General features: G+C 44.8%; 1 protein-coding gene across 3 annotated transcripts in view; it reads right to left on the bottom strand.

Annotated features, from left to right (window-relative positions):
• LOC126094631 (glycine receptor subunit alpha-3) overlaps positions 1–27527 on the bottom strand; it is a 611226-nt gene that overhangs the window by 78871 nt on the left and 504828 nt on the right. For all 3 annotated transcript variants that reach the window (XM_049909117.1, XM_049909118.1, XM_049909115.1), the window contains exon 8: positions 24727–24956. In XM_049909117.1, coding sequence (XP_049765074.1) covers positions 24727–24956 — 230 coding nt within the window. The remainder of the gene's footprint in view (positions 1–24726; positions 24957–27527) is intronic.

The following is a 27527-nucleotide window of genomic DNA, read 5'->3' as shown; positions in this document are numbered from 1 at the left end:
CGGTGCATGACGTTCAACAATGTACACTGAACGATGTCCTCAGGAGCACTTGGGTCAGCGCCGCGGGTCGCCGCGTATCTTTCTTTACGGGGTGGAAAGCCGCCGACCTCCACGTGGTGTGATCAGGGGTGGACCTTCAGCACCTTGTTGTCTACTCGTGGTTTCATCGTCCTGCAACCACTTTCCGTATATTGTCAACACCAATTACATTCGCCAACAGCCGTGTAACTGAGTTGTTATTTTATTTTGACTAACAGTTTCGGCATTGCACTATGCCATATTCAGACCCCATATGCTGGCTCTTAGCAGTATGGGATTTAACATCTGAGGTCATCAGTCCAACTTAGAACTACTTAAACCTAACCATCCTAAGGACATCACACACATCCATGCCTGAGGCAGGATTCGAACCTGCGACCGTAACGGTCGCGCGATTCCGGACTGAAGCGCGCAGAACCGCTCAGCCACAGCGGCCGACTGGTTCGTTACACGGACTGTCGTTAGCGTAGGGTGTAAAGCTTTGTTCCGATACAGACGTGGTTAGCAAATATTGGCGAGCCGAGGAAGTTAAGCATTGCTCTGCGCAATAAGCCATGATCGACGGAATACTAGTTTCATCAACAGCTGCACGATATTTATAATTCATCGCTACGGAGGGTCGTATTAAGAGGGGTGTAAGACAAGGCTGTAGCCCCTACTATTCAATCTGTACATCGAGGAAGCAATCATGGAAATAAAAGAAAGGTTCAGGAGTGGAATTGAAATACAAGGTGAAAGGATATCAATGATACGATTCGCTGATGACATTGCTATCCTGAGTGAAAGTGAAGAAGAATTAAATGATCTGCTGAACGAAATGAACAGTCTAATGAGTACACAGTATGGTTTGAGAGTAAAGCGGAGAAAGGTAATGAGAAGGTAATGAGAAGTAGTAGAAATGACAACAGCGAGAAACTTAACATCAGGATTGATGGTCACGAAGTAGATGAAGTTAAGGAATTCCGCTACCTAGGCAGTAAAATAACCAATGACGGACGGAGCAAGGAGGACATCAAAAGCAGACTCGCTATGGCAAAAAAGGCATTTCTGGCCAAGAGAAGTCTACTAATATCAAATACCGGCCTTAATTTGAGGAAGAAATTTCTGAGGATGTACGTCTGGAGTACAGCATTGTATGGTAGTGAAACATGGACTGTGGGAAAACCGGAACAGAAGAGAATCGAAGCATTTGAGATGTGGTGCTATAGACGAATGTTGAAAATTAGGTGGACTGATAAGGTAAGGAATGAGGAGGTTCTACGCAGAATCGGAGAGGAAAGGGATATGTGGAAAATACTGATAAGGAGAAGGGACAGGATGATAGGACATCTGCTAAGACATGAGGGAATGACTTCCATGGTACCAGAGGGAGCTGTAGAGGGCAAAAACTGTAGAGGAAGACAGAGATTGGAATACGTCAAGCAAATAATTGAGGGCGTAGGTTGCAAGTGCTACTCTGAGATGAAGAGGTTATCACAGGAAAGGAATTCGTGACGGGCCGCATCAAACCAGTCAGTAGACATGACAAAAAAAAAAAACCGAGGCTGCAGCAACGGCTAGTGCCGCCGCTTCCTATCCAGAACTCGCGGCCAATCCAGGTAAATAACATACGAGATCTGTTCAAAACATTCCTGAACATAACTTCGCACCGCCAGGCCGCGGTGGTCTAGCGGTTCTGGCGCTGCAGTCCGGAACCGCGGGACTGCTACGGTCGCAGGTTCGAATCCTGCCTCGGGCATGGGTGTGTGTGATGTCCTTAGGTTAGTTAGATTTAAGTAGTTCTAAGTTCTAGGGGACTTATGACCTAAGATGTTGAGTCCCATAGTGCTCAGAGCCATTTTTTTAACTTCGCACCAATGGTGTGTTGGAGCGAAATGCGGTTGGCATCCCCGTACACGCCTGTGTTTAATGTGTAACTGCCGGAAGTTTCATTGTTGTATGTCTGTTGGCTATCGTTCAGTGCTTTATTGAGTAGGATGTTGTGTCGCACAGTTTGCGAATTTCGAGATGGCAGAATGAAAGGAAAAACGTGCCTGCTTTAAATTTTGCGTGAAACTCAAAAAAACCTTCACAGTGACACACCAAATGATGCACGAAGTCTACGGTGATGAGTGCTTAAGCCTTACTCGGTGTTACGAATGGTCCACACTGTTTAAAAACGGCCGGATGGAAGTTAAAGATGACCCTCGTTCAGCACGGCCTTCGACGCCTACCGACGACGCTCATTTCAGGAACGTCAACGAAATTGTGCGTGCCAATCGAAGAACGACTGTCCGAGAGATTGCACATGAATGTACCATTTCAGTTGGATGATGTCACGAAATCTGTGATGTCGTCAGTCATACGACGACACCGCCGCCTCAGAGATCGATCCGCCGGATGCGATTCTCTCGATAAACGGAACAGAAGAACGGCTGTGTTAGCCGAAGAGTACACAGCCAGTCGCAGTACCTATGCTCGCCGCTAGGTCACTTCATGTGTAGCAGGAGTGCAGTTGTGCCAGTCTACAGTTCGTAGCCACGCTCAGTTGTCAGCCAGCGCCGATGTTAGCCATCGTCTGCAGCTCAGTCATTGCGGCCATCAAGTCTTTGTAGTTTCGTTCCAAGTTAGTCTTCAAATTCATCGGATTCGACATTCAAGATTACGAGAGATTAATTCGTCACTGCAAGATTTGTGACTTGTAAATAATGTCATTCTACAGACACTTAGTCTAGTCGCGTCTTCTATAATTGTCAACCAACTGATCATGGACTACAGCAAAGTTAAGTAATAAATACTTTCTTATTTTGTAATCCTGCTAATTAATTGTGTTTTCCTGTTGCAGCTACCAAGCAGTCTTGGCACAGTAGAACCCACGTTTCCACCTCCTTGGCTACCTCATATTTGCCACTGCGGCGGCGCGGTTCTTTCCGTCCCTTTACGACGGACCTGCACCTACCTGTAAACATTTCTCAGCAGATCATCAGTAGGAAAGCCGAGTGGAACCTACTGTACTTCGACGTGAACCAGGCTGCAATTAAAGTCACTAATCTACGTTTCGGGAGAAACACGAAATGAATGGTTGGGAATTTTGTCCTCAATTAATATATTCTGAAACTCAGGTGAAGAAGTATCACTGCCAAGCCCGTGCTAGTCTTAACACAGTCACTCACAATACCTTTCACTCACGTTAGCAAGTTTATGGTGTTGCATTTCCCGAAAACGTAATAGCTACAAAAATACTGATTGTTTTTGATTGACAATGCTGGCCAAATATTAAGTCTGTCGGTACCAAATGCAGTCACAAATTTTTAGCCACCGACCTGCTCAATACGCCACGCGGAATATATGTCTTATCTCGTCACAAAATTCACTTAAAAATTCCGAAATTTCTACACGCACATCGGAACAATAATGCCGCCACTTTCCAACACTTTTGATGTATGAAACACTGCTAGATCCGGCAACTTATCGTTTCAATCGGAACTACTACTACACACGTCTGATCAGTTTCATGGCTAGGCTCCCACTCATCTCTAGAATACTCTAAGTCTTCTCTACCAGCAGAGAAAGGTGCGCGAAGAATATTGCTTTACCATTGGTCAGTTTACTCAAAAGCCAATAGCAAAACAACATTCTCCCGCGTCAGTCCGCGCTTTTCATCAATAACCAATCGCAACATAGTAAACCTCACGACTGCACTTTTTACCGACGTAATTATCTAACATCTGAAGCTTTGCTTATGCATAAAGTTATTTACTATTGTTATTTATACCGGAATTAACTTTCTCTTTACCATAAACTTACTTTACAAATCTATTCTACAAAAATCCCCTTTGTCCATATCCTTACTTCATCGAAATGTTCCCGCACTAAATCCTACTACATAACTCGTTAAACAATTATATTCATATTAACCTTAAACCACACTCACGCATCATTCATACTGCTAAAACACATTTATAACATTTTACATACACAAAAAGACATAACAACATTTTATGAAGATACTAGAACAGTTTATGAAAAACACTCTACTACTTTAGTGCACTCTAGTGGGCACAATCAAAACTAAAATCACAGTCCCCCTATCCAATACTGTCCTCTATTGGCTGATACATAAACTACGTGCGCGTCCAGTCTCGCGTCACCATCTGTCAGCTCTGAGACAGCCCACTTAACCGCCTCCAAGGCAGGATCGTTATACGGCGCTACGCCTCACCACCTCATGGTGATGGACTCGATTATGGTGGAAGATCGAGAGCCACCAAAATCCTGACACAGCATCTTGGAATGGATAGTGTTGCCGCCAAGTTGGTCCCGCAGCTCACGAGTCAAGACCAGAAAGACCTTCAGTTCGCAATCTGCGAAGAGCTTTTGTATCGCACAAACGAGAACGAGACGTTCCTTAAGAGGATCATAACTGATGATGCCCCCCATGAACCATGGACCTTGCCGTTGGTGGGGAGGCTTGCGTGCCTCAGCGATACAGATGGCCGTACCGTAGGTGCAACCACAACGAAGGGGTATCTGTTGAGAGGCCAGACAAACATGTGGTTCCTGAAGAGGGGCAGCAGCCTTTTCAGTAGTTGCAGGGGCAACAGTCTGGATGATTGACTGATCTGGCCTTGTAACATTAACCAAAACGGCCTTGCTGTGCTGGTACTGCGAACGGCTGAAAGCAAGGGGAAACTACGGCCGTAACTTTTCCCGAGGACATGCAGCTCTACTGTATGATTAAATGATGATGGTGTCCTCTTGGGTAAAATATTCCGGAGGTAAAATAGTCCCCCATTCGGATCTCCGGGCGGGGACTACTCAGGAGGACGTCGTTATCAGGAGAAAGAAAACTGGCGTTCTACGGATCGGAGCGTGGAATGTCAGATCCCTTAATCGGGCAGGTAGGGTAGAAAATTTAAAAAGGGAAATGGATAGGTTAAAGTTAGATATAGTGGGAATTAGTGAAGTTCGGTGGCAGGAGGAACAAGACCTTTGGTCAGGTGATTACAGGGTTATAAATACAAAATCAAATAGGGGTAATGCAGGAGTAGGTTTAATAATGAATAAAAAAATAGGTGTGCGGGTTAGCTACTACAAACAGCATAGTGAACGCATTATTGTGGCCAAGATAGACACAAAGCCCATGCCTACTACAGTAGTACAAGTTTATATGCCAACTAGCTCTGCAGATGATGAAGAAATAGATGAAATGTATGACGAGATAAAAGAAATTATTCAGGTAGTGAAGGGAGACGAAAATTTAATAGTCATGGGTGACTGGAATTCGTCATTAGGAAAAGGGAGAGAAGGAAACATAGTAGGTGAATATGGATTGGGGGGAAGGAATGAAGAAGGAAGCCGCCTTGTAGAATTTTGCACAGAGCATAACTTAATCATAGCCAACACTTGGTTCAAGAATCATAAAAGAAGGTTGTATACCTGGAAGAATCCTGGAGATACTAAAAGGTATCAGATAGATTATATAATGGTAAGACAGAGATTTAGGAACCAGGTTTTAAATTGTAAGACATTTCCTGGGGCAGATGTGGATTCTGACCACAATCTATTGGTTATGAACTGCAGATTGAAACTGAAGAAACTGCAAAAAGTTGGGAATTTAAGGAGATGGGACCTGGATAAACTGAAAGAACCAGAGGTTGTAGAGAGTGTCAGGGAGAGCATAAGGGAACAATTGAGAGGAATGGGGGAAAGAAATACAGTAGAAGAAGAATGGGTAGCTCTGAGGGATGAAGTAGTGAAGGCAGCAGAGGATCAAGTAGGTAAAAAGACGAGGGCTAGTAGAAATCCTTGGGTAACAGAAGAAATATTGAATTTAATTGATGAAAGGAGAAAATATAAAAATGCAGTAAATGAAGCAGGCAAAAAGGAATACAAACGTCTCAAAAATGATATCGACAGGAAGTGCAAAATGGCTAAGCAGGGATGGCTAGAGGACAAATGTAAGGATGTAGAGGCTTGTCTCACTAGGAGTAAGGTAGATACTGCCTACAGGAAAATTAAAGAGACCTTTGGAGAGAAGAGAACCACTTGTATGAATATCAAGAGCTCAGATGGCAACCCAGTTCTAAGCAAAGAAGGGAAGGCAGAAAGGTGGAAGGAGTATATAGAGGGTTTATACAAGGGCGATGTACTTGAGGACAATATTATGGAAATGGAAGAGGATGTAGATGAAGACGAAATGGGAGATAAGATACTGCGTGAAGAGTGTGACAGAGCACTGAAAGACCTGAGTCGAAACAAGGCCCCGGGAGTAGACAACATTCCATTTGAACTACTGATGGCCTCGGGAGAGCCAGTCATGACAAAACTCTACCATCTGGTGAGCACGATGTATGAGACAGGCGAAATACCCTCAGACTTCAAGAAGAATATAATAATTCCAATCCCAAAGAAAGCGGGTGTTGACAGATGTGAAAATTACCGAACTGTCAGTTTAATAAGTCACAGCTGCAAAATACTAACGCGAATTCTTTACAGACGAATGGAAAAACTGGTAGAAGCCGACCTCGGGGAAGATCAGTTTGGATTCCGTAGAAATGTTGGAACACGTGAGGCAATACTGACCTTACGACTTATCTTAGAAGAAAGATTAAGAAAAGGCAAACCTACGTTTCTAGCATTTGTAGACTTAGAGAAAACTTTTGACAATGTTAACTGGAAAACTCTCTTTCAAATTCTGAAGGTGGCAGGGGTAAAATACAGGGAGCGAAAGGCTATTTACAGTTTGTACAGAAACCAGATGGCAGTTATAAGAGTCGAGGGGCATGAAAGGGAAGCAGTGGTTGGGAAAGGAGTAAGACAGGGTTGTAGCCTCTCCCTGATGTTATTCAATCTGTATATTGAGCAAGCAGTAAAGGAAAGAAAAGAAAAATTCGGAGTAGGTATTAAAATTCATGGAGAAGAAGTAAAAACTTTGATGTTCGCCGATGACATTGTAATTCTGTCAGAGACAGCAAAGGACTTGGAAGAGCAGTTGAACGGAATGGACAGTGTCTTGAAAGGAGGATATAAGATGAACATCAACAAAAGCAAAACGAGGATAATGGAATGTAGTCAAATTAAGTCGGGTGATGCTGAGGGAATTAGATTAGGAAATGAGACACTTAAAGTAGTAAAGGAGTTTTGCTATTTAGGGAGTAAAATAACCGATGATGGTCGAAGTAGAGAGGATATAAAATGTAGACTGGCAATGGCAAGGAAAGCGTTTCTCAAGAAGAGGAATTTGTTAACATCGAGTATAGATTTAAGTGTCAGGAAGTCATTTCTGAAAGTATTTGTATGGAGTGTAGCCATTTATGGAAGTGAAACATGGACGATAACTAGTTTGGACAAGAAGAGAATAGAAGGTTTCGAAATGTGGTGCTACAGAAGAATGCTGAAGATAAGGTGGGTAGATCACATAACTAATGAGGAGGTATTGAATAGGATTGGGGAGAAGAGAAGTTTGTGGCACAACTTGACTAGAAGAAGGGATCGGTTGGTAGGACATGTTTTGAGGCATCAAGGGATCACAAATTTAGCATTGGAGGGCAGTGTGGAGGGTAAAAATCGTAGAGGGAGACCAAGAGATGAATACACTAAGCAGATTCAGAAGGATGTAGGTTGCAGTAGATACTGGGAGATGAAGCAGCTTGCACAGGATAGAGTAGCATGGAGAGCTGCATCAAACCAGTCTCAGGACTGAAGACCACAACAACAACAACTGATGATGAGAGTTGGAAGTATGGTTATGATGTTGAGACCAAGGTACAGCCTTCACAATGGATAGGGAAAGGTTCTCCAAGACCAAAAGAAGTTCGTCACGTCGGGTGAAATGTCAAAGCCATGCTGATAGGTTTTGTTTGGCTTTGAAGGATTAGCTCATCATGAATTCGTGCCACAGGGACGAATTGTCTGTTAATCGATAGCATTATCGGGACGTGTCGCGACGCCTGCGAGCCGGCCAGAGTGGCCGTGCGGTTCTAGGCGCTACAGTCTGGAGCCGAGCGACCGCTACGGTCGCAGGTTCGAATCCTGCCTCGGGCATGGATGTGTGTGATGTCCTTAGGTTAGTTAGGTTTAAGTAGTTCTAAGTTCTAGGGGACTGATGACCACATATGTTAAGTCCCATAGTGCTCAGAGCCATTGACGCCTGCGAGAAAATTTGAGAAGGGGACAGCCTGAAATGTGGCGAGACAATTCATTGCTCTTGCATCACGATAACGCACCTGCACATTCATCCCTTTTAGTGCGTGACTATTGTAGAAATCACTGTGCTGCCTCATCCTCGTAGTTTCCATTCCTGGTCCCCTGTGAACTTTTTTCATTCCCAAAGCTGGAAACCCCGTTGGATGGACGGAGATTTGCAACGATAGACAAGATAAAAGAAAAATTGCAGACGCTGCTTCGCGCGATCCAGCAAGAGGTGTATGAAGACTGCTTCCGGAAGTGGAAACGGCGTTGAGAGCGGTGTGTCAATTGTGGGGGAGAGTATTTCGAAGGAGACCAAACAAAATAAGTGAAAAGTAAGCATCGGCGAACTTTGTGGACAAAGGTCCGGAATTTTTTGAACAGACTTCGTACGTAGGGAGTTAAGTTTTCCACAAGAGCTCTCACCCTTCCCATCCATGTCTTCTTGCGCCCTCCACCCATTTATCTATCGGCAGTCTCTCTTAAGAGTCGTCAGACACATTCTCTCTGGTGTTTCGGCAGATGTCTGCAGTTTCGTTTTTCCAAACTGTCAGAGACAGCAAAGGACTTGGAAGAGCAGTTGAACGGAATGGATGGTGTCTTGAAGGGAGGATATAAGATGAACATCAACAAAAGCAAAACGAGGATAATGGAATGTTGTCGAATTAAGTCGGGTGATGTTGAGGGTATTAGATTAGGAAATGATACACTTAAAGTAGTAAAGGAGTTTTGCTGTTTGGGGAGCAAAATAACTGATGATGGTCGAAGTAGAGAGGATATCAAATGTAGACTGGCAATGGCAAGGAAAACGTTTCTGAAGAAGAAAAATTTGTTAACACCGAGTATAGATTTAAGCGTCAGGAAGTCATTTCTGAAAGTATTTGTATGGAGTGTAGCCATGTATGGAAGTGAAACATGGACGGTAAATAGTTTGGACAAGAAGAGAATAGAAGCTTTCGAAATGTGGTGCTACAGAAGAATGCAGAAGATTAGATGGGTAGATCACATAACTAATGAGGAGGTATTGAATAGGATTGGGGAGAAGAGAAGTTTGTGGCACAACTTGACCAGAAGAAGGGATCGGTTGGTAGGACATGTTCTGAGGCATCAAGGGATCACCAATTTAGTATTGGAGGGCAGCGTGGAGGGTAAAAATCGTAGAGGGAGACCAAGAGATGAATACACTAAGCAGATTCAGAAGGATGTAGGTTGCAGTAGGTACTGGGAGATGAAGAAGCTTACACAGGATAAAGTAGCATGGAGAGCTGCATCAAACCAGTCTCAGGACTGAAGACCACAACAACAACAACAGCTGGATTCAAGAAGTAGATATCCCCGTTGGGTGTAACAAAGCAGCTTAAATCACTTAATAACGGCAAGGCCTCCGGTCCAGAATGTATACCAGTCAGGTTCCTCTCTGCTTATAAAATAGCTCCATTATATACAGCCACTCGCTCACAGAAAGATCCGTACCTAAAGACTGGAAAATTGCTCAAGTCGCACCAAAAAGGGAAGTAGGAGTAATTCGCTGAATTACAGGCTTATATCACTAACGTCGATTTGCAGTAGGGTTTTGGAACATATGCTGTATTCGAACATTATGAAGTACCTCGAAGAAAACTATTTATTGACACATAGTCAGCACAGATTCAGAAAATATCGTACTTGTGAAACACAACTAGCTCTTTATATTAATGAAGTAATAAGTGCTGTCGATAGGGGATGTCAAATTGATTTCCAGAAGGCTTTCGACTTCGTTCCTCACAAGCGCCTTCTAACCAAACTGCGTGCCTATCGCCTCAGTTGTGCGACTGGATTCGTGATTTCCTGTCAGAAAGGTCACAGTTCCTTCTAATAGACGGAAAGTCATCGAGTAAAACAGATGCAATATCCGGCGTTCCCTAAGGAAGTGTTGTAGGCCCTCTATTGTTCATGCTAGACTATATATTAACGACATAGTAGACAATCTGAGTAGCCGTCTTAGATTGTTTGCAGACGATGCTGTCATTTACCGTCTTGTAAAGTCATCAGATGATCAAAACGACTTGCAAAATGATTTAGATAAGATATATGTATGGTGCGAAAAGTGGCAATTGACCCTGAATAAAGAAAAGTGTGTTCAGCTAAATTTCGACAACGCGATAAGTCACACAAATCTGAAGGCTATTAATTCAGCTAAATACTTAGAGATTACAATTACAAATAACCTAAATTGGAACGTTCACATAGATAATATTGTGGATAGAGCAGACCAAAGACTGCGATTCATTGGCAGAACACTTAGAAGGTGCAACAGGTCTACTAAAGATACTGCTTACACCATGCTTGGCCACCCTATTCTGGAATACTGCAGCGCGGTGTGGGATACGCATCAGGTGGGACTGACGAATGACATCGAAAAAGTACAAAGAAGGGCAGCTCGTTTTGTATTATCGCGAAATAGGGGAGATAGTGTCACAGATGATACGTGAATTGGGATAGCAATCATTAAAACAAAGACGTTTTTCGTTGCGACGGGATCTTCTCGTGAAATTTCAATCACCAGTTTTCTCGTTGGATTGCGAAAACATTCTGTTTGCACGCACCTACATAGGGAGGAATGATCATTACGATAAAATAAGAGAAATCAGGGCTCGCACAGAAAAATTTAATTGCTCGTTTTTTCAGCGTGGCATTCGAGAGTGGAACGGTAGAGAGACAGCTTGAAGGTGGTTCATTGAACCCTCTGCCAGGCGCTTTATTGTGAATAGCACAGTAATGACGTAGATGTAGAATACAAAACAACACTGCTCATTACACCTATCATGCGATGCACAGTGTCGACGGAAAGTGTCGACTTGTTTTCCGTTTCAGACAAAAAGATTTTTAAAATGGAATTTTACGTGCCCATTCGGTAGAGCGGTCCCCAATCACTCTAGTGAGTTATCTGTTTTCTCGGTTATGTATTAACAGGGACAGTGAAACACGGAGAATAACCAGTACTCCACCAGCGTTAGCATCACCCTGGCCCGCTTTGATTGCTATCCCCATACAGTAGCGCTGCTCGGTTTCTGGTGGAGTACAGGTTACTCTCCGTGTTTCACTGTCCCTGTTAATACATACCGACAAAACAGATATCGCACCAGGCTCATCTGGGACCGCTGAATCGAATGGGCGCATAAAATACTGCTTTAAAAATCATTTTGATGACGGCAATGAAACGACGCTTTCTGTCGCATGCGCATCGCATGAAGGCGTGAGGAGCAGTATCTGTTTTGGCTGCCTCCAGCCACACATTGCAAAAATGAAACTGAAAATATCTGTCGAAACGGCAGAGGAAGTGGGCCTGACGACTGTTAAGAGTGACACTGTGTGTACTTCGACCTTGGGTTATTACGTCTCACAGTTTAAATCAGTTCGTCAAGTCAGTAGTACGCTAGGGTCAGAAGCAATGATAGCGGCGCTAACTACGTGTGGTGGGGACACTCCCTATTTTAAACTGTTAATTAAAATGTCTGTTCATGATTACCATGAATCATTACGATGCAGTTCGCTTTCGGTACAGTGAAAAAAACTGTTGTTTGCCAGTGATTTACCTTCTGTATAGTTCTGTCGTTATTAAACAATGCAACAGTATTGCTTTTTCACGTACCTGGCTTTTATTATCTACATCTGATTCCACACGGCTACTCCGCAATTCACAATTAAGTTACTGGCAGAGGGTTCATCGAACCACCTCCACACTATTTCTCTACCGTTCCACTCTCGAATAGCGCGCGGGAAAAACTAAAACTTAAATATTTTCGAGCGAGCTCTGATTTCTCTTATTTTATTACTACGATCACTTCTCGATATGAAGGTGGGCGTCAACAAAATATTTTCGATTCGGAGGAGGAAGTTGGTGATTAAAACTTCGTGAAAAGATCTCACCGCAACCAAAAACAGCTTTGTTTTAACGACTGCCACCCCAATTCACGAATCATATCTGTGACGCTCCTTCTCTCATTTCACTATAATACAAAACGAGCTGCCCTTCTTTGAACTTTTTCGATGCCCTTCGTCGATCTTCTCTGGTAAGGACCCCACACCGCACAGCCACACTCCAGAAGAAAGCGTAGTATAGGCAGTCTCTTTAGTAGATTTACTCTCTGCTGTCAATAAAACGCAGTCTTTGGTTCGCCTTCCCCTGAACAGTTTCTATGTGCCGTTATAATTTGTTTGCGATTCTAATCCCTAGGAATTTAGTTGAATTGACAACCTTTAGGTTTGTGTGACTTATAGTAGAACAGAAATTTAATTGATTATTTTAGTACTCATGTGGAAGACCTCATAATTTACGCAACATGCAGATACCTCGTCTACATCATTTTACAATTGGTTTCGATCTTCTGACGACCTTGCCAGACAGTAAACAGCAGCATCATATTCAGACAATCTAAGAAGGCTACTCAGAATGTAGAAGGCTTATCAAATTTCTTGGGAAGCCTCAGATATAGCTTCTGTTTCATTAGATGACTTTCCATCATTTACTGCGAACTGTCACGAATTCGGTCGCACAACAGAGACGATATTCCGCAGGCAAGCAGTTTGATCAGAAGCTGCTGCTTTCATTTTGGAACTCTGGAAATATAAAGTAACTTGAGTCCCCCGTCAATAGCACTTACTACTTCATATGAACTATGTGTCAGTTGTGTTTCACAAGATCTACATTTTCTGAATCCGTGCTACGTTTCAACAGACCGTATTCTTCGAGGTAATTCATAATGTTCGAACACAGCATAAGTTCCTATCCTACAGCAAATCAACTTTAGTGATATTTTTCTGTAATTCACCGGATTACTCCTATTTCCTTTCTTGAGTATCGTTGGGAACTGTACAACTTTCCCGTGTTTAGGTGTAGATCTTTCGTCTACCGAACGGTTATATATGATTGCTATGTATGGAGCTATTATATCAGGATCCTAATTGGTATGCAGCCTGGACCGGAAGACTTCCATTTATTATGTGATTTTAGTTGCATCGATAACACAGAGGATATCGGCTTCTAAGTTTCTCATGTTGTCAGTTGTTTTTGATTCGAATTCTGGAATATTTACTTATTCTTCGATAAAAGAATTCCGGAAAATCGTATATAGTAGCTTCGCTTTAGTGGCACTGTCATAGTAACAATTCCATTGCTATCATACAGTGAAGGTATTGATTGAGTGTTGCCGCTGGTGTACTTTACCTACGAGCAGAATCTCTTTAGATTTTCTATCAGATTTCGAGACAGAGTTTCGCTGTGGAATCTATTAAAAGCCTCTTGCATTGAAGTCCGCGCTTAATTACGAGGAACAGTAAAACGTTGTTAGTCTTGGAGATTATGCGTTCTTTTAAGTTTGACGTGTTTTTCCGTTGCTTCTGCAATAGTGTTTTTGACTTGTTTTGTGTAACATGGGAGATCTCTTATTAATTTACTAGCGAGTACCCTGCGTTGCCAGGATACGTATTTATTGTAGTCTTCCACTAGTCCATCACCTCTCTCTCCTCCTCTTTCTGTTTCCACTTCCTCGTCGTCCTTTCTCTGTTCATCTCATCCTCCCACTCTCTGCCTACCTCTTCCTCCCCCTCTCTCTCTCCATCTCCTCGTCTTTCCTTTGTCTGTCTATCTCCTTCTTTCCCCTTTCCGTCTCCTTCCCCTTACTACTTGCATTACGTACCTGACGTAATAATGAGAGTGGTATATTTATTGTAATAAATGTGACAGTCTTATCTGTGATAAGGTGTTCCCTGATATTTGTAGTATCGTGGTATTACTTTACATTTTGAGTTATTGCGATACAGAGCAGTGTTTTCTTGTGGTGACTTGTTGGACCCATTTTCAATAGTCAAACGACTGTACCGAGGAGCGAGGAGCTAGACAGCTGCGTTATGCGAGTTGCATCCGAATCAGGCGAAGTGCAATTCAGCTTGTTCGGATACTTTTGAACAGGCCTGTACATACATACATACATACATACATATGTACATACATCCATTTGTATGACATGTACGGATTTGATATAAATCTCTCAACTTCCGTGGATAGTATTTCTATGAATTTAAGCAACTTGTGCTCTATCTTACATAGTTTGAAAGTGTAGTTATTAAGTTGGTTTGTTGAACCTACTATCTGGATGCTCCCTTATTTCCTGCTGTGCAATTATACCAGCCACGGTCGTATACCGAAACGACACTCACATGCGCGAAAGTAAGAGGTGGATAGAACTGCCAATTGCCGGCAGTGTCGGCAAATAAGCACAACCACCAGGTGACCTAGTACTTATGTGACGTAATAACGTCAGGTATCCAAGTAATGCCCAGGTGACCAGCGTGTTCGCAACACCACCACACGGCACTGAGTCTCGCGGTAGTCAGTGATCGTAATGCTCTGAGTCGTCGGTGTACCTACGGTTTTCCTCAAGGACAGATGTGGTATTTTCTGGGGCGCCGAACTTGGCCGCGCAGTGACGAACCGTGCGCCGGGCGATCCGAATGGTGACCCACATGGAGCGCCGCGTGCTAACGAGGAAACCCGACGAGGGAAGCCTGCGATCGGCACCGGAAATTGCGCCCTTGGCGGCGGTAACGGCGCTCCCGGCGGCTTCTGACACACGCCGCGATAAGGGGGAGGGGCCTCTGTACGAGCTGGCAGGAAGCACACCGCCTTCGCCGAAACTCTGATGCCTTCGTAAGCAACACGTTACGGCGCATACCAACAAAGACTACGCTAGTTAACGGGTGGTGAACAAAACCAATACAACTAGCTGGCGATTAAAATTTCAATACCGGGAACGTATTTTACTTATTGAGCGTGTACACTAATGCTGGAAGTGGTTCAAATGGCTCTGAGCACTATGGGACTTAATATCTGAGGTCATCAGTCCCCTAGACTTAGAACTACTTACACCTAACTGACCTAAGCACATCACACACAGCCATGCCCGAGGCAGGATTCGAAGCAGCGACTGTAGCAACTCCGCGGTTCCGGACTGAAGCGCCTAGAACCGCTCGGCCAACACGGCCGGCACACTAAAGCTAGAATAATACATAAAATTTGCATTTGATTAGCGGGTATACAGGGTGGTCCATTGATAGTGACCGGGCCAAATATCTCACGAAATAAGCGTCAAATGAAAAAACTACAAAGAACGAAACTTGTCTAGCTTGAGGGGGAAAACCAGATGGCACTACGGTTGGCCCGCTAGCTGGCGCTGCCATAGGTCAAACGGATATCAACTGCGTTTTTTTAATAGACACCCCCTTTTTTATTACATATTCGTGTAGTACGTAAAGAAATATGAATGTTTTAGTTGGATCACTTTCTTCGGTTCGTGATAGATGGCGCTGTCATGGCTCACAATTTTAGATGAACAGTTAGTAAAAGGTAGGTTTTTTAAATTAAAATACAGAACGTAGATACGTTTGAACATTTTATTTCGGTTCTTCCAATGTGATACATATACCTCTGTGGACTTATCATTTCTGAGAACGCATGCTGTAACAGCGTGATTACCTGTGAATACCACATTAATGCAATAATTGCTCAAAATGATGTCCGTCAACCTCAATGAATTTCGCAGTACGTGTAACGACATTCCCCTCAACAGCGATTAGTTCGCCTTCCGTAATGTTCGCGCATGCATTGACAATGCGCTGACACATGTTGTCAGGCGTTGTCGGTGGATCACCATAGCAAATATCCTTCAACTTTCCCCACAGAAAGAAATCCGGGGACGACAGATCCGGTGAACGTGCGGGCCATGGCATGGTGCTTCGACGACCAATCCACCTGTCATGAAATATGCTATTCAATACCGCTTCAACCGCACACGAGTTATATGCCGGACATCCATCATGTTGGAAGTACATCGCCATTCTGTCATGCAGTGAAACATCTTGTAGTAACATCGGTAGAACATTAAGTAGGAAATCAGCATACACTGCACCATTTAGATTGCCATCGATAAAATGGGGGCCAATTATCATTCCTCCCATAAGGCCGCACCATACGTTAACCCGCCAAGGTCGCTGATGTTCCATTTGTCACAGCCATCGTGGATTTTCCGTTGCCCACTAATGCGTATTAGGCCGGTTTACATTACCGCTGTTGGCGAATGACGCTTCGTCGCTAAATAGAACGCGTGCAAAAAAATCTGTCATCGTCCCGTAATTTCTCTTGTGCCCAGTGGCAGAACTGTACACGACGTTCAAAGTCGTCGCCATGCAATTCCTGGTGCATAGAAATATGGTGCGGGTGCAATCGATGTGGATGTAGCATTCTCAACACAGACGTTTTTGAGATACCTGATTCTCGCGCAATTTGTCTGCCACTGATGAGCGGATTAGCCACGACAGCAGCTAAAACACCTACTTGGGCATCATCATTTGTTGCAGGTCGTGGTTGACGTTTCACATGTGGCTGAACAGATCCTGTTTCCTTAAATAACGTAACTATCCGGCGAACGGTCTGGACACTTGGATGATGTCATCCAGGATGCCGAGCAGCCTACATAGCACACGGCCGTTGGGTATTTTGATCACAATAGCCATACATCAGCACGATATTGACCTTTTCCGTAACTGGTAAACGGTTCATTTTAACACGGGTAATGTATCACGAAGCAAATACCGTCCGCACTGGCGGAATGTTACGTGATACCACGTACTTATACGTTTGTGACTATTACAGCGCCATCTGTCACAAAGCGAAAAAAGTGATCCAACTAAAATATTCATATTTCTTTATGTACTACACGAATATGTAATAAAAAATGGGGGTCCCTATTAAAAAAAAAAACAATTGATATCCGTTTGACCTGTGGCAGCGCCATCTAGCGGGCCAAACATAGTGCCATCTGATTTCACCCTTCAAGCAAGACGAGTTTCGTTCTTCGTAGTTTTTTCGTTTGATGCTTATTTAGTGATATTTTTGGCCCGGTCACTATCAATGGACCAGCCTGTAGACCGCGAGATGTATTGATTGATGCATAAGTTCGTATCGTTTCTCAATAAGTTTAATAAACACAGTGATACACATAACATAGCTTTAGTCATCAATAACACATTCTTCTTCACTATTTACAGTAGTCTGCCAATGCTGGCGTAACTTTTCAATTCTGCCACTGCAGAAATCACGTGGTTCGGAGTGCATTTTCATAAGGAAAGCAAGTTACATAGAGCGCGGAAAAGGTGAAAACTGACGACGCAGCGTCAGGTGAATAAGTTGGGTGCGGAATGACTACCCAGCCCAATTACTGCGTAGTGCTTTCAAGTAGAATGTGGGCGGACGTCATCGTGGATTAGCATCACCTGACGCTGTCCTCTTGGTCTTTGTTCCTCAATTGCGTCTGCAACGCGTCTCAGTTGTTGACAGCAAATGTCACCAGTGATGTCACACTTTGGGGAAGCAATTCGAAGCGCACAACACCGTCGCTGTTTTGCCAGTTGCATAACATTATCTTTTGTGGGTGCTTTGGGGCCTTTGTATGGGGGAGATGCTGATTTTTCTGGGCTCAACTATTCCCTTCTGTCCCTTTTTTTAACATAAAGGTACAATTTCTCGTCACCAGTAACGATACAGGACAGGAATGGTCGGTGTTGTTCACGAGGCAGTTGATGACGAGCAAGCAGACATGCACATACGGCCACCTAATGGGTTTTATGATTTTGGCTTAAAGCATGCCGTACCCATACATCCGATGTTTGAACCTTCCCCACTGTATGCAAACGTCGCTCGATCGAGGAATGATCACAGTTCATCGCATTTGCCAGTTCTCGAGTGCGCTGACGTGGGTCATTGTGGATTAATGCGTTTCTGATCTTCATCAAACCCGGAAGGTCTTCCTGAACGTGGAGAGTCACTAATGTCAAAACGACCCTCCTTAAAAGGAGAAAATATTTTCTTGCAGTGCTCTGTACAATGGCATTATCCCCATACACGGTGCAAATGTTTCTGGCTCCCTCCCTTGCTGGCACCCCTCTAATGAACTCAAACAGGAGAATACGTCCACTTGGCACTCTATTTTCTAGCGTCCACAACTCCACTCACTACCTCCAAAAATGACAATATGTAAACTCACATAGCAAAAGTAAACTACAAATAAAAAATGACAATCCATAAATAGATACACAGCATCCGGAATACCAATGCAAGAGAAAAACGCCAGGAGTTACGTACCAGTGTAATAGGATACAGAGCAGCTACCTCTGGGGACAACATGGCACAAACCTGCTGGACATCGAGCCGAACTAATCATGGATTTCAGATACCATAAGAGGCGTCTGCCTGAGACTGCGCGGTCTCTTCAACATTAACTCATCCCTTAATGGCCATTTGCTGATTTGGGAACTAATTAAATCAACTTATGATTAAACGGATTCGTGGAGATCGATGAGTGGTTGCGTGGTCCAGCCGCCATTTCACTTCGTCTCCTTTTGTATTGTCGCCTGTAAATGCTGAAAGTACTAAATAAACATTTTCTTGCGTCTAAGAAGACACGAAGCAACAAAAGCACAAAATCCAATAAACTAAGGTAATAGACGAATCTGCGATTAAACAAAATCAAAGAAAATACAATGTTCAGTGTTAACATTTATTTGTGTAAGGACCGGGATACGATAAAAACTTCTTCCATAAGAGTCCTTGGAAGAATTGGGCACAAACTTATACGCTCACATTTTGTTACACGGATAGAAAGGTCTGTGGTGTGATAAATTCTGTTTGTTATCTCAGAGTATAATGACTGTTCGTTAAAGTAAAATAATGAATTTTATTTCATTTTCATATGCGTGTAAAGCATCTTTCCTCTGAGTTATTGCCGTTTTCAGTTACGTTAGTAGTTGGTCGCCATTGCTGCAACATTCTCTAAATTCGCCTAAAGCTGGGCACGGGGCTCACATATTCGAATAAAACTGACTTCCTTAATCAAGAGACGTAAAATGATCAAGCACATGTGGACAGAATTTTAAATTATTTCCGGTACACTAGGATGCAGCCAGCCGCGTATGTTAATACAACGACGTAGCACAATTTCATTAACGATTTTCAGCTACTTATAAATGTTTTCCTGAATTCTTTTGTTCAAAAGCAGAAATTGCGAGCTAGAATACAAAATATGGTAAAATTAACACGGTCCCATACTTTATATGCCTTGGAGAATTCATCGAATCGACAGGCACTGAAAACACCTTACAGCATCATCGCCTCCAAAAAAATTAGAAAAGGATTAGGTTTAACGCAAAACCACTACAACAAAAAATCAATGTCAAGAACGGTAAAAATTCGACACTACAATACTGTCATAAAACCAGCAATCTTCTATGCAAGTGAAACACTAACCCTTCAGAGAAAACAACAACTTGAAGATATCAAAAAAGAATAGACGAAGATCATCAGGAAAATTCTACAAAATTCAAATGGCCCTGAGCACTATGCGACTTAACTTCTGAGGTCATCAGTCGCCTAGAACTTAGAACTAATTAACCTAACTAACCTAAGGACATCACACACATCCATGGCCGAGGCAGGATTCGAACCTGCGACCGTAGCGGTCGCTCGGTTCCAGACTGTAGCGCCTAGTACCACACGGCCACTCCGGACGGCCAAAATTCTACAAGGGAAACATACCCAAGACAGTTATAGGCTACAATCAATTATAACAACAGAAAACTCTTCAAACATCGAAACTGATATTAGGAAAAGGTGAATGTTTTTCTTTGGTCATCTCAGCCGACTATCAGAAAATCGATTGACGAAGAGAATAATACACTCCTGGAAATTGAAATAAGAACACCGTGAATTCATTGTCCCAGGAAGGGGAAACTTTATTGACACATTCCTGGGGTCAGATACATCACATGATCACACTGACAGAACCACAGGCACATAGACACAGGCAACAGAGCATGCACAATGTCGGCACTAGTACAGTGTATATCCACCTTTCGCAGCAATGCAGGCTGCTATTCTCCCATGGAGACGATCGTAGAGATGCTGGATGTAGTCCTGTGGAACGGCTTGCCATGCCATTTCCACCTGGCGCCTCAGTTGGACCAGCGTTCGTGCTGGACGTGCAGACCGCGTGAGACGACGCTTCATCCAGTCCCAAACATGCTCAATGGGGGACAGATCCGGAGATCTTGCTGGCCAGGGTAGTTGACTTACACCTTCTAGAGCACGTTGGGTGGCGCGGGATACATGCGGACGTGCATTGTCCTGTTGGAACAGCAAGTTCCCTTGCCGGTATAGGAATGGTAGAACGATGGGTTCGATGACGGTTTGGATGTACCGTGCACTATTCAGTGTCCCCTCGTCGATCACCAGTGGTGTACGGCCAGTGTAGGAGATCGCTCCCCACACCATGATGCCGGGTGTTGGCCCTGTGTGCCTCGGTCGTATGCAGTCCTGATTGTGGCGCTCACCTGCACGGCGCCAAACACGCATACGACCATCATTGGCACCAAGGCAGAAGCGACTCTCATCGCTGAAGACGACACGTCTCCATTCGTCCCTCCATTCACGCCTGTCGCGACACCACTGGAGGCGGGCTGCACGATGTTGGGGCGTGAGCGGAAGACGGCCTAACGGTGTGCGGGACCGTAGCCCACCTTCATGGAGACGGTTGCGAATGGTCCTCGCCGATACCCCAGGAGCAACAGTGTCCCTAATTTGCTGGGAAGTGGCGGTGCGGTCCCCTACGGCACTGCGTAGGATCCTACGGTCTTGGCGTGCATCCGTGCGTCGCTGCGGTCCGGTCCCAGGTCGACGGGCACGTGCACCTTCCGCCGACCACTGGCGACAACATCGATGTACTGTGGAGACCTCACGCCCCACGTGTTGAGCAATTCGGCGGTACGTCCACCCGGCCTCCCGCATGCCCACTATACGCCCTCGCTCAAAGTCCGTCAACTGCACATACGGTTCACGTCCACGCTGTCGCGGCATGCTACCAGTGTTAAAGACTGCGATGGAGCTCCGTATGCCACGGCAAACTGGCTGACACTGACGGCGGCGGTGCACAAATGCTGCGCAGCTAGCGCCATTCGACGGCCAACACCGCGGTTCCTGGTGTGTCCGCTGTGCCGTGCGTGTGATCATTGCTTGTACAGCCCTCTCGCAGTGTCCGGAGCAAGTATGGTGGGTCTGACACACCGGTGTCAATGTGTTCTTTTTTCCATTTCCAGGAGTGTAGACTGAAGCATCGAGTGAAAATTTGTACCAAGTCCGGGATTCAAACCCAGATCTCCTGCTCATTAGGCAGATGCGCTGGCCACTAGAGCACCCTGCCACAGTGGCTTCGCACCGCTGTATCGACTGCCCTAGCACGCTTCGTTCCTCAGTAAAAATTCCAATTCACGTTTCAGCCTACTTGGTATTACACCTAAACTCGAACAGCATTGCATAAACTCTCCATCTGTATTGGAATAGCACCTCAGTATCGAACGAAACGGGGAATACTGCCTGAAACCCAGGCATAGGTGCTTTAATCAAAATGAAACTAAATGATTCCAAAGACCTTTTGAAGTCTCAAAGATGTACATATGCAGACTGAAGCGACAAATAAAAATTTGTACCAAGGCTGGGATTTAATCCTGGGTCTCCTGCTCACTTTTTTATGTATTTTAGAATTGTATTTCCATTTTTTCTTCGTTGTTCTCCTCATTTGGTCTGACCAGACGTCACATAACACCACTTCTGGTTCATCGTTGAACACTTTGCTTAGTCATTTTTCTTTTACTATACAGGGTGTTCCAAAAAGGTACGGCCAAACTTTCAGGAAACATTCCTCACACACAAAGAAAGAAAATATGTTATGCGGACATGTGTCCGGAAACGCTTACTTTCCATGTTAGAGCTCATTTTATTAATTCTCTTCAAATCACATTAATCATGGAATGGAAACACACAGCAACAGAACGTACCACCGTGACTGCAAACATTTTGTTACAGGAAATGTTCAAAATGTCCTCCGTTAGCGAGGATACGTGCATCCACCGTCCATCGCATGGAATCCCTGATGCGCGGATGCAGCCCTGGAGAATGGCGTATTGTATCACAGCCGTCCACAATACGAGCACGAAGAGTCTCTACATTTGGTACCGGGGTTGCGTAGACAAGAGCTTTCAAATGCCCTCATAAACGAAAGTCAAGAGGGTTGGGGTCAGGAGAGCGTGGAGGCCATGGAATTGGTCCGCCTCTACCAATCCATCGGTCACCGAATCTGTTGTTGAGAAGCGTACGAACACTTCGACTGAAATGTGCAGGAGCTCCATCGTGCATGAACCACATGTTGTGTCGTACTTGTAAAGGCACATGTTCTAGCAGCACAGGTAGAGTATCCCGTATGAAATCATGACAACGTGCTCCATTGAGCGTAGGTGGAAGAACATGGGGCCCAATCCAGACATCACCAACAATGCCTGCCCAAACGTTCACAGAAAATCTGTGTTGATGACGTGATTGCACAATTGCGTGCGGATTCTCGTCAGCCCACACATGTTGATTGTGAAAATTTACAATTTGATCACGTTGGAATGAAGCCTCATCCGTAAAGAGAACATTTGCACTGAAATGAGGATTGACACATTGTTGGATGAACCATTCGCAGAAGTGTACCCGTGGAGGCCAATCAGCTGCTGATAGTGCCTGCACACGCTGTACATGGTACGGAAACAACTGGTTCTCCCGTAGCACTCTCCATACAGTGACGTGGTCAACGTTACCTTGTACAGCAGCAACTTCTCTGACGCTGACGTTAGGGTTATCGTCAACTGCACGAAGAATTGCCTCGTCCATTGCAGGTGTCCTCGTCGTTCTAGGTCTTCCGCAGTCGCGAGTCATAGGCTGGAATGTTCCGTGCTCCCTGAGACGCCGATCAATTGCTTCGAACGTCTTCCTGTTGGGACACCTTCGTTCTGGAAATCTGTCTCGATATAAACGTACCGCGCCACAGCTATTGCCCCGTGTTAATCCATACATCAAATGGGCATCTGCAAACTCCGCATTTGTGAACATTGCACTGACTGCAAAACCACGTTCGTAATGAACACTAACCTGTTGATGCTACGTACTGATGTGCTTGATGCCAGAACTGTAGAGCAATGAGTCGCATTTCAACAAAGCACGGAAGTCAACATTACCTTTCTTCTATTGGGCCAACTGACGGTGTACAGTACATACCGACGAATCTAAAACGAGCTCTAACATGGAAATAAAGCGTTTCCGGACACATGTCTACATAACATCTTTTCTTTATTTGTGTGTGAGGAATGTTTCCTGAAAGTTTGGCCGAACCTTTTGTAACACCCTGTATAATTTCAAGTCTCAAACATCAAAGACGTATATATGCAAACTGAAACGACAAATGAAAATTAGAACCAGTGCCGCGATTCTAGCCCGCATCTTCAGCTCACTAGGCAGACGGGCTAACCACTACGTCACCCTGGCACAGTGGATGTGCATAACTGGACGGACTACCCCAGCCCACCGCCCTGATCAATCCAAATTCCCATTCATGCCTCAGCTGGCTTTCATTCGTCACTTCAGTCTGCACATATGCAGTACATTTTCGATGTTTGAGATTTGGAAAGGTCTTTGGAATTTTACAGTTTCATTTAGTTCAACAAACTATTCAATGCCTCGGCTGTAGAAATCACCCGGTTTCCGCTCGACGAAATCGTCCAGCCAAGCCTTTAATTCTACGTAATTACTGAGCGATACGCAACGCATTGCTTTCGACAGGGATCGGAAGAGATGGAAATCCGTAGGCGACAAGTCAGGAGAATACGGAGGGTGTGGCAGCACGTCACGACCAAGCATTTCGAGGCTTCCTTGGTGATGTGAGGGCGTTGTCGTGTTGTAGAAGAACGCCACGTTACCGATCAGATCGGTTTTGCTGGATAACGTTATTGATTCGTTGCATTTGTTAGACATTACGTTCAGCTTTCACCGTTTTTTTATATTTTTAAGTTGCTATCGTAAGGTATAAGTTGTTTGTTTCAAAGAAAAACAGAACCACATTTCCGAACATTAGTTCCTTATGACAAACAAAACATTTTAGGATCATTTACCGTCTATATAATTTTGACCACACGCTTTCCATAAATGGATAATACTACATAATTTTTAAAAGATTTAAAACTATTAATATTGTAGCATTTAAATTGTGGAATAAAAGAAAAACTATTCATATTATTATAATTATTATTATTATTATTATTATTATTATTGGCGAATTCTCCCCAGAAAGTCCCATAGTGCTCAGAGCCATTTTGAGTCCGGCCAGCCGCCCGTTGTGGCCGAGAGGTTCTATGCGCTTCAGTCCTGAACCACACTGCTTCTACGGTCACAGGTTCGAATCCTGCATCGGGCATGGACGTGTGTGATGTCCTTAGGTTAGTTAGGTTTAAGTAGTTCTGAGTTCTAGGGGACTGATAACCTCAGATGTTAAGGCCCATAGTGCTCAGAGCCATTTGAACCACTTGAAGAGTCCGGCCAGATGTTTGGCGCCGCTGGCGTACCTTGACGTAGGCGACGGGCGGGATGTCGGACTTGAGGCCGGTGAACATGGTGACGAGCGTCAGCATGGAGGTGACGAGCAGCGTGACGCGGCCCGGGATGGCGTCCAGGCCGATCCAGAAGCTGAACCACGACAGCATCACCACCAGCGAGCTGGGCGCGAACGTCTGGATCAGGTGGTGCCCGATCTGCCGCTCGAACCGGAAGTACAGCACCAGCCGCGAGAAGTTCGCTGCAACCGACCACCAACACGTGGCTGTCACTGATGAAGCTCTGTGTAGGGAAAGCACGGCCAACTTGCCAGTGGCAGCTATTTTGGGCCCACTGCGCCGCTGGGGATACAATGACTATAGCAGCATATTTAGCCATGCATATTAAAGAAATGCACTCGTCTAATTCACTCCTAAAACTGATCAGTGGCTTCAAACGGAGCATGTCGTATATTTAACAACAAAAAATCTCAACAAATTTAAGCTAAATGAGTCGAAAAGCATTTGTTGTGGGGAGCATAAAACACGGCTTCTCCCTATCCTTTATTACGAGGAAAATACCAAAAGTAAGGTTCAAATGGCTCTAAGCACTATGGGACTCAACTGCTGTGGTCATAAGTCCCCTAGAACTTAGAACTACTTAAACCTAACTAACCTAAGGACAGCACACAACACCCACCAAAAGTAAGGTCTCCTATTTTTTTTTTTTTTTTTATAAGTACAGAACTCTGTTCGTGTGGCAGTTGGTCACACTTTTATGAAGAGTGCTTCATGCTCTTTGTGTAAACATGCGCACGCCTCGCTGAGGCGCTCAGTCTTGGCTTGGCAGCCGTTGAGGATGGAGCTCCCGTTGGATGTTACCGCCAAGTGCGAATTGCGCGCAGTTATTCGGTTTTTGAACGCAAAGGGCACTGCGCCGATTGCAGTCCATCGCCAAATGACGGAAGTGTATGGTGAGTCGTGCATGGATGTCGAAAATGTTCGTAAGTGGTGTAGAGACTCTGCAGCTGGTCGGACCGAAATTCACGACGAACAAAGGAGCGGGAGACCGTCAGTTTCTCAGAGGACAGTGTTGAAGGTTGAGCAAAGCATGTGTGAAGATCAGCGGATCACTCTGGATGATCTCTGCACGTTGGTTCCTGAGATTTGCCGAAGCACCGCTCACAGAATTTTAACGGAAACATTGAACTACCGGAAGGTGTGCGCAAGATGGGTGCCACGCATGCTGACTGAGGACCACATGCGGCAACGAGTTGATGCTTCCCGCGCATTTCTTCACCGCCTTGCAGCCGAACAGGGACAACTTTCTGGACTCAGTTGTCACGGGTGACGAAACCTGGGCATACCACTTTACACCCGAGACCAAGCAACAATCACGCCAGTGTCGGCATCCTTCTTCGCCAAAGCCGCGGAAACTCAAGCAAACACAGCCTGCCGGTAAAGTCATGACAACTGTTTTTTGAGATCGGAAAGGGGTATTGTTGGTCGACTTTATGCCCACTGGGACCACAATTAACGCTGACAGGTACTGTGAGACTCTGAAAAAACTCAAACGGGCAATTCAGAACCGGAGAAGAGGAATGTTGAGCAAGGGCGTACACATTCTCCATCACTACACCCGCCCACACTTCGCTCGGCAAACCGTTGCTCTCCTGCAACAGTTTCAGTGGAACATAATCACCCACTCACCCTATAGTCCTGACTTGGCGCCAGTGACTTATCACCTGTTCCCTCGGTTAAAAGAACATTTGGCCGGAAAGCGATTCAGCTCCGACGACGACGTGAAAGAAGAGGTTCATAACTTTCTGAACAGCATGGCGGCGAGCTGGTATGACATGGGCATACAAAAACTGCCACAGAGTCTACAAAAATTCATTTACAGAAATGGTGACGTCGAAAAATAGCTAAATGTTCAAGTTGTAAACTGATGTAAACCATTGTAGAAATAAACAGGTGTATGTACTTATAAAAAAATAGGAGTCTTTACTTTTGCGATCACCCTCGTAATATCAAAAACAGATTTCGCAGTTCTAGTTACGGTATCGAGTTTGAACACCTGTTTTCGTAATTAGCGTTAAATTGGTCCTATCCAACAGTCAGCAGGACGAAAGGGAACCAATATTAGTTCGCAAGAGCAAGGAAACATCCATCACTAATGTAAAGCTCTGTATGGACTTACTTCTTGTTCCTGCTACTCGGTACTACGAAACTTCATCCAATCTCTTTTGTTATACGAAATAAAGCGTTGGATTCAAATATATATGCGCGGTACCTTAGTAAATACACTCCTGGAAATGGAAAAAAGAACACATTGACACCGGTGTGTCAGACCCACCATACTTGCTCCGGACACTGCGAGAGGGCTGTACAAGCAATGATCACACGCACGGTACAGCGGACACACCAGGAACCGCGGTGTTGGCCGTCGAATGGCGCTAGCAGCGCAGCATTTGTGCACCGCCGCCTTCAGTGTCAGCCAGTTTGCCGTGGCATACGGAGCTCCATCGCAGTCTTTAACACTGGTAGCATGCCGCGACAGCGTGGACGTGAACCGTATGTGCAGTTGACGGACTTTGAGCGAGGGCGTACAGTGGGCATGTGGGAGGCCGGGTGGACGTACCGCCGAATTGCTCAACACGTGATGCGTGAGGTCTCCACAGTACATCGATGTTGTCGCCAGTGGTCGGCGGAAGGTGCACGTGCCCGTCGACCTGGGACCGGACCGCAGCGACGCACGGATGCACGTCAAGACCGTAGGATCCTACGCAGTGCCGTAGGCGACCGCACCGCCACTTCCCAGCAAATTAGGGACA

This window comes from Schistocerca cancellata, chromosome 8, assembly GCF_023864275.1.
Source record: "Schistocerca cancellata isolate TAMUIC-IGC-003103 chromosome 8, iqSchCanc2.1, whole genome shotgun sequence".
NCBI lineage: Eukaryota > Metazoa > Arthropoda > Insecta > Orthoptera > Acrididae > Schistocerca > Schistocerca cancellata.
This window is presented reverse-complemented; position numbering and strand designations above follow the sequence as displayed.